Here is a 12624-nt window from a genome sequence, read left to right as displayed (position 1 = left end):
GCCTCGGGGGCGGAGCTTCGGCGGGGCGGCCGCTTCAGAGCCGCAAAGTTTGGCTGTGGCGGCAAATGGGCTTGGGCGGCTCCTTGGCGGGTGGCGGCGGTGGCCGTAGCGGTTCCTCCTGGCCCTGTTAATGTCGGGGCCAGGCCCGGGGAGGATGGCGCCCTAGAGCCCAGCCTTTCCTGGGGGTAGGGGCGGGAGGGGACGGGTGGGGACCGGCCATGTCGGAGGTGACCCGAAGTCTGCTGCAGCGCTGGGGCGCCAGTTTTAGGAGAGGCGCCGACTTCGACTCTTGGGGCCAGCTGGTGGAGGCGATAGACGAGTATCAGATGTGAGTGACTAACTGCGGGAGCGGGCCAGACGGGTTCCAGTCGGCCGCCTCCCCCCTTCTTTCTGTCGGTGTCTCTCATCACTGTATCTGTAGCCAAGGCTTCTCAGGGTGGGGCCCCGCAGGCACTGGGGCTGAGACCTCACTGGCCCCGGAGACAACGGTCCGCTCCCTGGGGTTTTTCGCCCTCCGCCAGGCCAGTTCAGTGCAACAGGTAGCCCTTCTTTCCCGGGGCGCCAGCCCATTCAGGCTACTACTGAGTTCCTTGCCACCGTCTCCCGGGTCCCCCGCTCCGCAGTTTCCTTTTCCCCTCTCCTCCGCCTCTCTCACGTTGCCGCCCCTCAGTTTCTCTTTTAGAATCTCTTAGGAATACTTCTGTGTTCTCCGCCCACGTTCCAGGGATGAGTGGCCTTGCTCTGTGTACAGTGCCTTCCTCCTCCCCTGTGTAGGACAGGAGGGAACGAGTGGCGATTGAAGGGAGGGGGTGCCCCCGGCTAGCATCGAGACCGGAGGTCTCATCAGACGAAAGAAAGGTCCCCTCTCGCGCCCCTTCTCCACCCCTCTTTCTGAGTAGCCTTGTTTTCCCAATTCACCTCGAATCCGTTTCGGTTTCTAGGACTGTTATTTGCTAGGCTGGGTGAGTCCCACCCGCCCCTCGCTCGGTTGCTCTGGGTGGAGTCCGCGCAGGATGTGAACAGAAGAGAGCAAAATGTGAATTAATAGACCACGCACAGGAGCCACCACTCCCTCTTCGGGTCCCTCCTCCTTTTCCTGTGTATAATGTATAGCCGCCGGGTACAAGTGAGCACCAGGTTCTTTGATCTCCCCAAGTCCAGTTTTCTTTCCTTTTCTGGTTTCCTCCCAAAACTTCAGGGATGTTTTTAAAATTATAAGGCTAGGTTTGCGTATATATAAAACCTTGCTTGGTTTCTTGCACATTTTACTGAACTGCCTGCTAAAATGCTATTGTTTGCAAACTGTTGACATTAATTACTTCTTGGTTTAAAGTAAGTTATTGTTTGAAACCATGTGTTAGTAAAACTTTTTTTTTTTCCTTCTCAAACGTCTTTTGCAAAGAATACAGGATTGGTCCTTGAAAGATCTAAATCCTGTATTCTTTTTCTACAGTGGTTACTTGTTTTTTTCTGACCATTAAGGTAATTTAAATGCGTAGATGTTTTTAAAGGTTTTTTTCTTAATGGGAACCGTTATTTGTTAAAATATTGCTTTTGTTTTGGTTTCTTGGCTGCCAGGCATGTTGTGGGGGGGGGGGGGTCCAGCTCCCCAATCAGGGATTGAACCCTCACCACCTGTATTGGAAGGCAGAAGTTTTAGCCACTGGACCGCCATAGAAATCCTGCATAGATGTTTTCTATTTCACCTTACTGACTTTGAATTGCCTGCCATTTTTCAAAAGCCCTGAAAACCGCCATGCTTTGGGCCATTTTGCCATGTATGATAACTTCTGGCTTTTGTTTCACACTTTCACTTGATTTCACTTACTCTTGCAACTGCTCAGTAAGAATATTATTATTCTCATTTTACAAGTGGGGAAACTGAAGCTCAGTTTAATGGGATTACCTGGAGTCACTGATGTCTGGGATTTTTTTTTTTTTTTAATTTCAAATCCTGTCTGCTCTGTTTAAGACATTTTGTTAAACACAAATGTTTTGATACATTGTATAAGTGAATTGGACACAGTAGAAGACTTCCTTTTTTACCAGAGAATGTATCCTTCCATTCTGTAGCCAGTTAGTGAGCACTGGGCATCCTCATTCTATGTTAACTGAACTTGCAGGGCCTGAAATCTAAAGCTGCCTTTTACTTGTGATGGTGGGACCTCACAGCTGTTGGCACTCAGCAGTAGACCTTACAATGGAAAGTGAAGAATACCATGTCCAATTGAAGTTACAAAGGAAAATTGAATATGCAAGCTGTTTAGCTGGAATTTCTAAAAACATCTCAGTAAGGGAGTAATAGGCACAGACGAATCTATTGTTGAACCTCAGTTACTAACCTTGAACGTCATGATTCAGAGTAATTCTCAAATTATTATAAAAACCACCAGTGTCAAATTTGAATAGAAATATGTCATGATTGGCTTAAACTTTGTAAACATATAGGCTACATATACAATGAAATTGAATTTAAAATTAATATACTCACAAATTTGAAGGCCAAATGTCTTTTTCATTTGAATTATCTGTGAGAAAAGCTGCTGAAGAAGAGAAGATTTGAGAGCCACTAAATGATGTGAGAAAGAATGGACAGGATTTAGCCACTAACTAGATACTGAGAGGAGGAGGAGGCATCTGGGAGAACTGGCCCGTCTGATGGGGAAACCAGCAGTGTTTTTACAACCCTACAACATACAGGAGTGTGTTCATGGGATGTTGATGTTGAGGGAAGGAATAAGCATGTTTGTACTTATTGTAAGGTAAGAATATCATAGCTTGAACAGTTCCATCACTCAGCAAGTGAGAGCTAAGCATATAGACATGAATAACATTTGATCTCCACCCTCATAGTACTGAGTCTAATGGAGGATTTTAAAACAAAGTTCTGCCACTCTCCTTGTTGTTTCCTGAAGCCTGCTTCTGCCTTAGTCCATTTGTCCTTTTCCTGGAACACTCCCTGTTGTCTATTTGGGTTGTTGGATCACCTCCTTCAGGTCTTTAAGTCTGAATATTGACTTCCCTGTGAGACCCTCTCTGGCCACCCTATTTAAAACTGCCGGGTTAAAAGGAGAGTGGGTGGACTGAATTGGGAGACAGATTGACATGTATAAACTGTTAATACTGTGTATAAAATAGACAACTAATGAGAACCTACTGTAGAGCACAGGGAATTCTACTCAATGCCCTGCAGTGACCTAAGTGGGAAGGAAATCCAAAAAAGAGAGGATATGTGTAAACATACAGCTGATTCGCTTTGCTGTATAGCGTAAACCAACTTAACATTGTAAAGCAAATATACTGCAATAGAAATTAATTAAGTAAAATTGCTCGGTTAAGTCTGCTATCCACTCCCACTTCCACTTACCTCACTTTTCCAAATCCAACCCCCTAATCTTGGTTTTTTCCTTAGTATTTACCGCCATTTAAAATACAATATACTTTTTGTATTCATTTGGTTTGTTGTCTCCCTCTCCACTTGGATGTAAGCTCTTTGAGGACAGAAAATAGGGGGAATTGTCTGTTTTGTTCTCTACTGTATGCTTAGTGTCCAGAGTAGTAGTAGGCTGCTGCGTGTGTGTGTGTGTGTGTGGCTCAGTTGTGACCAACTCTTCAAGATCCCATGGACTGTACTCCACCAGGCTCCTCTGTGCATGGAATTCTGCAGGCAAGAATACTGGAGTGGGTTGCCATTTCCTTCTCTTATCTAGATGTTATGTAATTATTGTATTCTAGTGAATGGTTTGATTCAGGAGTAGGCTGTGGAAGCTTTAAGGAGTTGATGCCACGATACTGTTGGAAAATCTAAACAAATTATGTCAAAACTAAAATTGCTCCCCCAAATATGCATGGTCAATTAAAAACAACTCTTATCTATCAGGTTACCTCTTTTAGCAACCTGGGGGTGGGTACCTGCCCCCTAACTTAAGGTAGAGTGGCATGGACTCTCTTTTCCCTATTTCATAGAATCAGTCTTAAGGTATTGATCCAGCACATGGATGCTCAGTAAATATTTGCTAAATGAATGGGTGAGTTTGAAGATTGGATAATACTTATTAATCATCTTTACTGTGTCTGATATCAGCACCTCTCAAGGTGTGGTCCCAGATCTTTGCTGGTCTGCAAACTGTTATTGGTATGCAGTGAGATAAGTAAAGAAATAGGGATTTAAGATTTAGGAACTTTATTGAAGTTTGACATCTTTGTGATAGTTTTTATTTTATTTTATAAAAGTATTAGACTAGAACAGAGTGTGTGGGGGGGGAGCTCGTCCTTCAGTCTAGATAGTTTGAGAAGAACTGTCATAGATTGCTGTGGGACTCTGTGGGTTACTTGTTTATGTTCGTTAAGTATATTTAAAAATTCCCCTTGAGAATAGTCCTGTATTAACTGTAGGCACCCTTGTATGAGGTTATTCTCTAGAGAAGGACAGTTGGTAGGTTTCTTACCTTTACTAATAGAATGTCAACTCTTTTACCTGCTCTTTCATTCCTAGAGCATGTGGGTTTTTCCTCAGTGGACAGATTTATGTCTCATTTTGTCTTAAAATGGTGCAGTCGTTTATGGGTTTGGCTTTCTTGCCTAGGTTTTTAAAAAAGTTAAAAAAAGATAACTTTATTGAGGTTTAATTTATCTACAGTGAAATTCACCATTTTACAATTCAATGAATTTTTAGTAAATTTACCAAGTTGCACAACCATCAGTACAATCAAGTTTTACAGCATTTCCATCACCCCACAAAGATCTCTTGGCACATTTGCAGTCATTCCATATTCCCACTGTAGTCCCAGGCAACTGTTAATCTACATTCTGTCTCTAAAGATGAAATGATCTTTTCTGGACATTTTATGTAAATTGAATCATATGATCTGTATGTGGCTTCTTTCATTTAGCATCCTGTGTTTGAGTTTCATCTATGTTGTTGCATGTATCAGTCTTTTGTTCCTTGTTACTGATGAGTAACATTGCATTGTATGGAGATACCATATTTTGTGTATCCATTCACTAATTGATGGACATTTGAATTCTTTCTAGTTTTTTAATACTGCTGTGAACATTTACATGCAAGTCTTTGTGTGCACATGTATTTTCATTCTTCTTAGGTAGATAGCCGCGGAGTGAAATTGCTGGCTCATATGGTAAATTTATGTCTGATTTTTAAAAGGCAGCTGCCAAATGGTTGATCAAACTGGGTGTACCATTTTACATTTCTACCACCAATATATGAGAGTTCCTGTTTGTCCATCTTGGCAGCATTTGTTATCATGTGTCTCTCTGATTATAGCCATTCTAGTGGGTATATAGTGTATTTCACTGGTTTTAATTTGCCTTTCTGTTACAACTAATGATCCTGAGCATCTTTTCTTTGATGCTTATTTTCCTTGTAAATCTTGTTTCTAAAATGGCTTCAAACTTTTTGCCTGTCTTTCAGTTGAGTTGTCTTTTCCCTATTGAGTTAGAAGGGTTTTTTGGTATATTCTGGATGTAAGTCCATCATCAGATAGGATATATGATTTGCAAATATTTCCTGTAGTCTTTCTTCTGACAGTGACCTGCTTAGGTTAACAGTCACTATTGGCGTATTGTGTGGGCGTGTGTGTGTGCTAAGTTGCTTCAGTTGTGTCCGATTCCGGGTGACCCTGTGGAGTGCAGCCCACCGGGCTCCTTTGTCCATGGGATTCTCCAAGCAAATGGAGCTAGTCAAATAAAGAAACTGCCACACTATAGCTTCCCTGAATTCAGGGATGTACAGTGACATTGTTAAGTGTAGACTGTGATTCCTAAAGAGAACTATACGTAGATGGTAGACTAGCAAGAATTAGAAAGTAAATGAAGTACTGTAAGGGACAGGTATGGCTTTGTCTATTTCTAATTATACTTACTCCTGCTTAAAATCTGCAAAGAGTGGGTCCAGGAATGACATTTTAGGAAAAATATTCTGGGATTTCCAGTTTGGGAGGAAAAGAAACAAATGGATGGAAACATTTTAAGTAACATAGTAGAACTATCCTGGTAAATGTTATGATTTCATGTAGGAGTTTCTTAGGTTATGATTAGAAGAATGTGGACCTTTCATAGACTGAATAGAGGTCATCAAGTGAACTTGATGCCTGATCTTTAAAGATACAATTACATAGAATAGAACTTCCATCTAAGACTTTTTGGAAACATGGTGAATTTCTTTTGCTGTGGCTTGGTAGGAAATCCAGCACATGCACCTCTTGTGTCCCTGCCTCCGTTCCCCACTTGGGATAGTATAGTATGCTTGGGAATTGTAGTTTCACATTCTTTAGCCAGTTATAAAATGTTTCACCAAAAAAGTCCTTTTGGTTCTTTGGTTCCCCCACCCCCTGCTACCCCACAAATTTTAAAAATTAAAATAAATATCATATAACATGAGATTTATCACTGTGAGGTTGTACAGTTTGGTAGATTTTAGTCTATTCATAATGTTATGCCAGCATCACCACTATCTAATTCCAGAGCATCTCCATCACCCTCATAAAAAACCCTTTACCTGAAATGGGTCACTGCCAGTTCTCTCCTTTCCCAAGCCCCTGACAACCACTAAGCTGCTTTATATCTCTGTGGATTTACCCATTCTGGATATTTCATGCAAATGGAATCAGGTAATACATGATCATTTACATCTGACTTCTTTCATTTAGTTTAATGTTTTTAAGGTTCATCCATGTTGTAGCATGTATTAGTATTTTATTCTTTATGGTCAAATAATATTCCTTTGTGTGCACCACATTTTATTTACCTGGGGTATTTGCACTTTTTGGCTATCATGCAAAATGCTGCTGCTGTGAACATTTATGTACTGTGTGTGTGTGTGAACATGTTTTCTGTCCTCTTGGAAATACACATAGGATTTTGAAACTGGTGGGTTATATGGTAACTCTTTGTTTAACTTTTTGAGGAGCTGCCAAATTGTTTTCCACAATGACTGTACCATTTTACTTTCCTTACTTCAGTGTAAGGATTCTAGTTTCCACATCCTTGCCAACATGCATTGTAAGTTTTCTCCCCTCTTTTAAAAGTTATACCCATCCTGGTGGGTGTGTAGTGGTATCTCATTGTGGTTTTGATTTATATTTCTCTAATGACTAACGAGGAGAAGGCAATGGCAGCCCACTCCAGTACTCTTGCCTGGAAAATCCCGTGGACGGAGGAGCCTGGTGGGCTGCAGTCCATGGGGTCGCTAAGAGTCAGACATGACTGAGCGACTTCACTTTCACTTTTCACTTCCATGCATTGGAGAAGGCAATGGCAACCCACTCCAGTGTTCTTGCCTGGAGAATCCCAGGGACAGGGGAGCCTGGTGGGCTGCCGTCTGTGGGGTCGCACAGAGTCAGACACGACTGAAGCGACTTAGCAGCAGCAGCAGCAATGACTAATGATATTCATGTGCTTATTGGCCACTTTTATATCTTCTTTGGAGAAAATGTCTGTCAGTCAAATCCTTTACTCATTTTTAAATTTAGTTATTTGTCTTTTTATTGTTTAGCTGTAAGCATCACTCCTTTGGTTTTTGGTGTCTCAGAAACAGCTCTGGATCTTTATTGTTGAGCTTAGACTTGTAACACAGATCTGTCCTTGAAAGTTCATCCAAGACTAGCTGCTGTTTATAAGTATGATGATAACTGGGCAAATAATGATTTCCATGTCTGATCAGTAGGGAATTTTCTTTATTTGCCTTGAAAGATATGTTCAAAAGTATAGTTTGATAGAGTATCATCACTTTGTTACAGCTGTAATTTAAACTAGTCTTATCAGCAAATTAATGATAGACTGATAAAATATCTCCGGTCAGTACTATTATTGGTGTTCACTGGAAATGCTTAAGCTGAATCTGGACAACTGCTATTGGTTTATTGTAGAAGAAAATCATATGTACTGAAGAAAGTTGAATTAGATGTCATTTGAAATTCTTTCCAGCTCTATGATTCTGTTTTTATGGTTTCGAGCTGAAATTTATCCCAGTGAAATGGTTTGAAAAGTATTGTATCTTACTTTAATTGTTGCACAAAGTTAGATTCTAATGATAGTGTAGATTTATACTTTGAAAACAGAGGAAAAGTGTTATTGTACTTCACTGTTTTTTAAGATTTAAATTGTTTTACCTTGTACTTGAAATACTTTGCTGTCCTTCACTTCTAAAGAATGTTTGTTTCTTCTTACAGATTAGCAAGACACCTACAAAAAGAGGCCCAAGCTCAACACAATAATTCTGAATTCACAGAAGAACAAAAGGTACCATAAAATAATCTCTAGATACATCAGATTCCAAGTGAAAAAGGGTCTGTCTTTTGAGTCCATTAAGCAAAAACAAACAACGAAAGCCATTATACTTACGTACAAAGAATGATAGTGATCATGCTTTGCTGATCATTAAGTAATCAGAGATACCACATGATTTACCATGCAGTGAATTTCTCACTTAATGAATTTCTTTTCTCAGCCATTTAGACTTTAACTTTAGTGGAGACCATCCATTCTTTGGTTGGGAGGAGGGGGAACCAGAGACTGGAGTGAGATTGTGAGTAATTGCATCTCACCTCTTAACTCTGAACTCCCTTAACTCTTTTTCCACCTCCTCTCAAAACAGACAAAAATCAAACAAGCCACCACTGAAAAAAAATTAGTTCAAGTCAAAAATTTGGCATGAGCCCTTCAACAAAATAAATCCATAAAGTTTCAAAATGTTTCGAGTATCCTTTCTCCTTGAATTAAAATTTTAATGGGTCAAGGTGATTCCCTGTACCGCTAAAGACTATGAAAAATGGGATATTTTAAGAAGCTTTACTTTAACAGAATGAGAAGAAATGGGAGGAAACAATCCATATTTTCTCCTAGCTCAAGAGGTCCAATGTTAAGTCAGATTTTAATCTCATAGATAATGAAAACAATTAATGTCAGTTTTCCTCTTATTAAGAAAAGACATTGTGAAAACTATGGCAACTTAATTTGCTTTTATCTTTTTTTTGTACAAGGAGTGGGAATGACTCTTTCAACACTTCTTAGGCTTGTACTTATTTGATTCTTCTTTATAAGAGTTTGAAAAGGAAAAAATCCCAAAGATTAGGGTCAGTCATATTTCTTACACAGGTAGTATGTTTGCATTTAAAACTATTTAGAGTTTGTGTTATCTAATGTATGTTTATTTTGTATTTTAAAAAGAAATAGCACTTTTAAAATTTAAAAGTGTAGTTTTCTTTTTTCCTTAATAACTGCTAGTATTGCTGATAGATAGATGGCATTACCAACTCAATGGACATGAGTTTGAGTAGACTCCGGGAGTTGGTGATAGACAGGGAGGCCTGGTGTGCTGCAGTCCATGGGGTTGCAAAGAGTCGGACACGACTGAGCAACTGAACTGACTGATGATAGATTTAGGAAGTTTAGGATTTTAGCCCAGGAAAATAATTAGCTCAGAGGAAATATTTGGTTTGCAAAAGGAAAGGGAAAAGGACTATATGCTTTATCACATCCAAGATTTGTGATATCTGTCTAGGAATGACTAGGATGTGATCAGCTGACATCACAGAATTTAAGGGTTAAAACATCTACATTTTGAAACAATCTCAGCTATTTGAATATGTAACTTTAACAGCTAACGAAGCATGTTATGAATATGGAATCAAAATGAAAGCTTTGGAAATTAAAAAGTTTGACAGCCATGTTTTAATCACCTGTTTCCCTCAAGTTACTTATATGCCTCATCTCTAACATCTACTGCTTAGGTATAGGATCTAATATGAACTCAAATATAAAGTGATTTGACCTAAAACATACTCTTTTTTTAAAATGTTATCAAGAAATGAGCTTTGGCATATGATGATGATTAGTCTAATGAGACAAAATCAGGTTTTTCTTAATTTTCTTTAACTTCCTAAGGCTGAAGCTGGGTGTTTGATAATGCTGTTTGTTTAGCTTATTGCTGTTTATAGTAGGTGCCCAGCTGCTCTCTTTTCAGCTTACACAGATCCATCCCTCCATAAGGCCCAGGAGGCAGCATGACCTAGAGGAATGAGCCTGAGATCTGAAGTGAGAATATTTGGTCTTGAACCCTGGCTCTGTCTCTGGGCCTTAAATTCCTTGTGTATGAAGTGAAGGATAAGATAACCCTAAATGATCTTGAAAACCATCTCTAAATCTTCACATGACCTCTGCCTTTGAGGTAGTCTGCTCCTCCTCCTTTCCTAGAGACCTGATTTCTGAGGTATTTAATATTTAAAAACCTGCCTAGGAGGCATATGTGGCTGCCATTTGTGTCTCCAGAGAGAGCTTGTGCCTGCCTGCCTATTCCTTGGGCTTGGGAGAAGGACCCACCCCCACCCCCCATTACTCTGTACTACATTATGAATATAAGGCAAGTCATTACATTTAAAATTTTAACTTTCCTTAAAAATACAGATAAAACATTCACAGTAGGCAAAAAAAGTCACTTTGAAATAGAGCCTTTATTTAATGTCACTTAAGGAAAAAGTTCCACAGTTCGTTGTGACTGTGTGAATCACAACAAACTGTGGAACATTCTGAAAGAGATGGGAATACCAGAGCAGCTGACCTGCCTCCTGAGAAATCTGTATGCAGGTCAAGAAGCAACCATTAGAACTGTACATGGAACAACAGACTGGTTCCAAATTGGGAAAAGAGTACATCAAGGCTGTATATTGTCACTCTGCTTATTTAACTTATATGCAGAGTACATCATGCGAAATTCCAGACTAGATGAAGCACAAGCTAGAATCAAGATTGCCAGGAGAAATATCAATAACCTCAGATAAGCGGATGACACCAACCACCCTTATGACAGAAAGCAAAGAGGAACTGAAGAGCCTCTTGATGTCAGTGAAAGAGGAGAGTGAAAAAGTTGGCTTAAAACTCAACATTCAGAAAACGAAGATCATGGCATCCTGTCCCATCACTTCATGGGAAATAGATGGGGAAACAATGGAAACAGTGACAGACTTTCTTTTCTTGGGCTCCCAAATCACTGCAAATGGTGACTACAGCCATGAAATGAAGACACTTGCTCCTTGGAAGAAAAGCTATGACCAACCTAGACAGCATATTAAAAAGCAGAGACATTACTTTGCCGACAAATGTCTGTTTAGTCAAAGGTGTGGTTTTTCCAGTAGTCATGTATTGATGTGAGAGTTGTACTATAAAGAAAGCTGAGTGCAGAAGAATTGATGCTTTAGAACTGTGGTGTTGGAGAAGACTGCTGAGAGTCCCTTGGACTGCTAGGCGATCCAACCAGTCTATCCTAAAGGAAATCAATCCTGAATATTTATTGGAAGGACTGATGCTGAAGCTTCCAATACTTTGGCCACCTGATGTGAAGAAATGACTCATTGAAATAGACCCTGATGCTGGGAAAGATTGAAGATTGAAGGAGAAGAGGACGACAGAGGATGAGATGGTTGGATGGCATCACCAACTTGATGGACTTCAGTTTGAGCAAGCTCCAGGAGTTGGTGATGAACAGGGAAGCCTGGCGTGCTGCAGTCCATAGGGTCTCAGAGTTGGACATGACTGAGCGACTGAACTAACTGAACTGAAGGAAAAAGTCAGAGACTCCAAGTTAATAAATGATTAGAAAACAAAGATTTTCCAGACATTATCTGGAGAACATTGACTCAGAAAAATTAATACATGTTATATCAACAGAGTTTGTGACTTTTCAGGGCTCTTAACATGCTAATGTGTATGTTGGATTTTTAAAGAGTTTGGGTAATGGAGTATTTCTTAAATTTGTTTGCTTTTGAAAGCCTCCCTCCTCTTCTCTTTATAATATTTCATTGTGTCTAAAGAACATGTTATGGGAAATTTTGAAACTGACTGTTAGGTCTGCAAAATTACTTGAATGCCAGACCTGGCATGTAAGCCAAAGGAGAAGAAACTCAATTGTGTTTCCTTAAAAGAGAAAAACGGAGAATGTTCCTTACATTAGTCTATGCAAAACTATTCTATGTGTTTTCTATTTTGAATTATATTCTTTGTGCTTTTACTATTTTAAATATATTTGTAGCAGAGACAGGTTTTTAGAATTATGCCAACCATTCAACAATTTGTGGAACTTTAAAAGATTTTTTTAAAAACCACCATATTTCTAAAGTACTTTCGTTATGAAACTTTTTACTATTGCTCCCAATAAGATTTCAAAACTATTTGATGATTAAATGCTTTGTTAGATCTTAGATTATTGATATTTATTTGTATTATTAAGATGAGAGGAATCATTTTTTTAGAGAGTAACTTATATACTTCTCAGTATTTATTTTAAATGTGAAGATATCTAAAGCCACACTACTGATCTCTCTTAACTTTATTAGTTGGTGGTAGAAAATCTTCGTGTGGATTTTCTATTCATAATCTCAAAGATTTCTGGTGGAAAATAAAGTTTATAATTCTTATTTGATCCTCCCTCATGATCAGTTGACTTAGCTTTCATTTCATTTCTTAATAGTTTTGTCATTATAACAACTGGGTTTAGTTGCCAAAAAATAGCTGCCAAAAGCTTTCATTCCATTAAATTCCCTACTTTGGTGTAGTAGATTTTCTCATGTAAGTTTCTGGACAGAATAGAACATCCTGTCTCATGATGCTTAG

At 39.3% G+C, this 12624-nt stretch overlaps 1 protein-coding gene across 1 annotated transcript in view; it reads left to right on the top strand.

Moving 5' to 3' along the window:
• The first annotated feature begins 37 nt into the window (after positions 1-37).
• The window catches only part of AIDA (axin interactor, dorsalization associated), a 46343-nt gene continuing 33756 nt past the window's right edge, over positions 38-12624 (top strand). Inside the window, exons 1-2 of the mRNA NM_001205634.1 lie at positions 38-328; positions 8190-8259. Of these exons, the coding sequence (NP_001192563.1) occupies positions 219-328; positions 8190-8259 (180 nt within the window). The 5' untranslated portion in view covers positions 38-218. The remainder of the gene's footprint in view (positions 329-8189; positions 8260-12624) is intronic.

This window comes from Bos taurus, chromosome 16, assembly GCF_002263795.3.
Source record: "Bos taurus isolate L1 Dominette 01449 registration number 42190680 breed Hereford chromosome 16, ARS-UCD2.0, whole genome shotgun sequence".
Taxonomy (NCBI): domain Eukaryota; kingdom Metazoa; phylum Chordata; class Mammalia; order Artiodactyla; family Bovidae; genus Bos; species Bos taurus.
The sequence above is the reverse complement of the archived record's forward strand: the minus strand, read 5'-3'. Positions and strand labels throughout refer to the sequence as shown.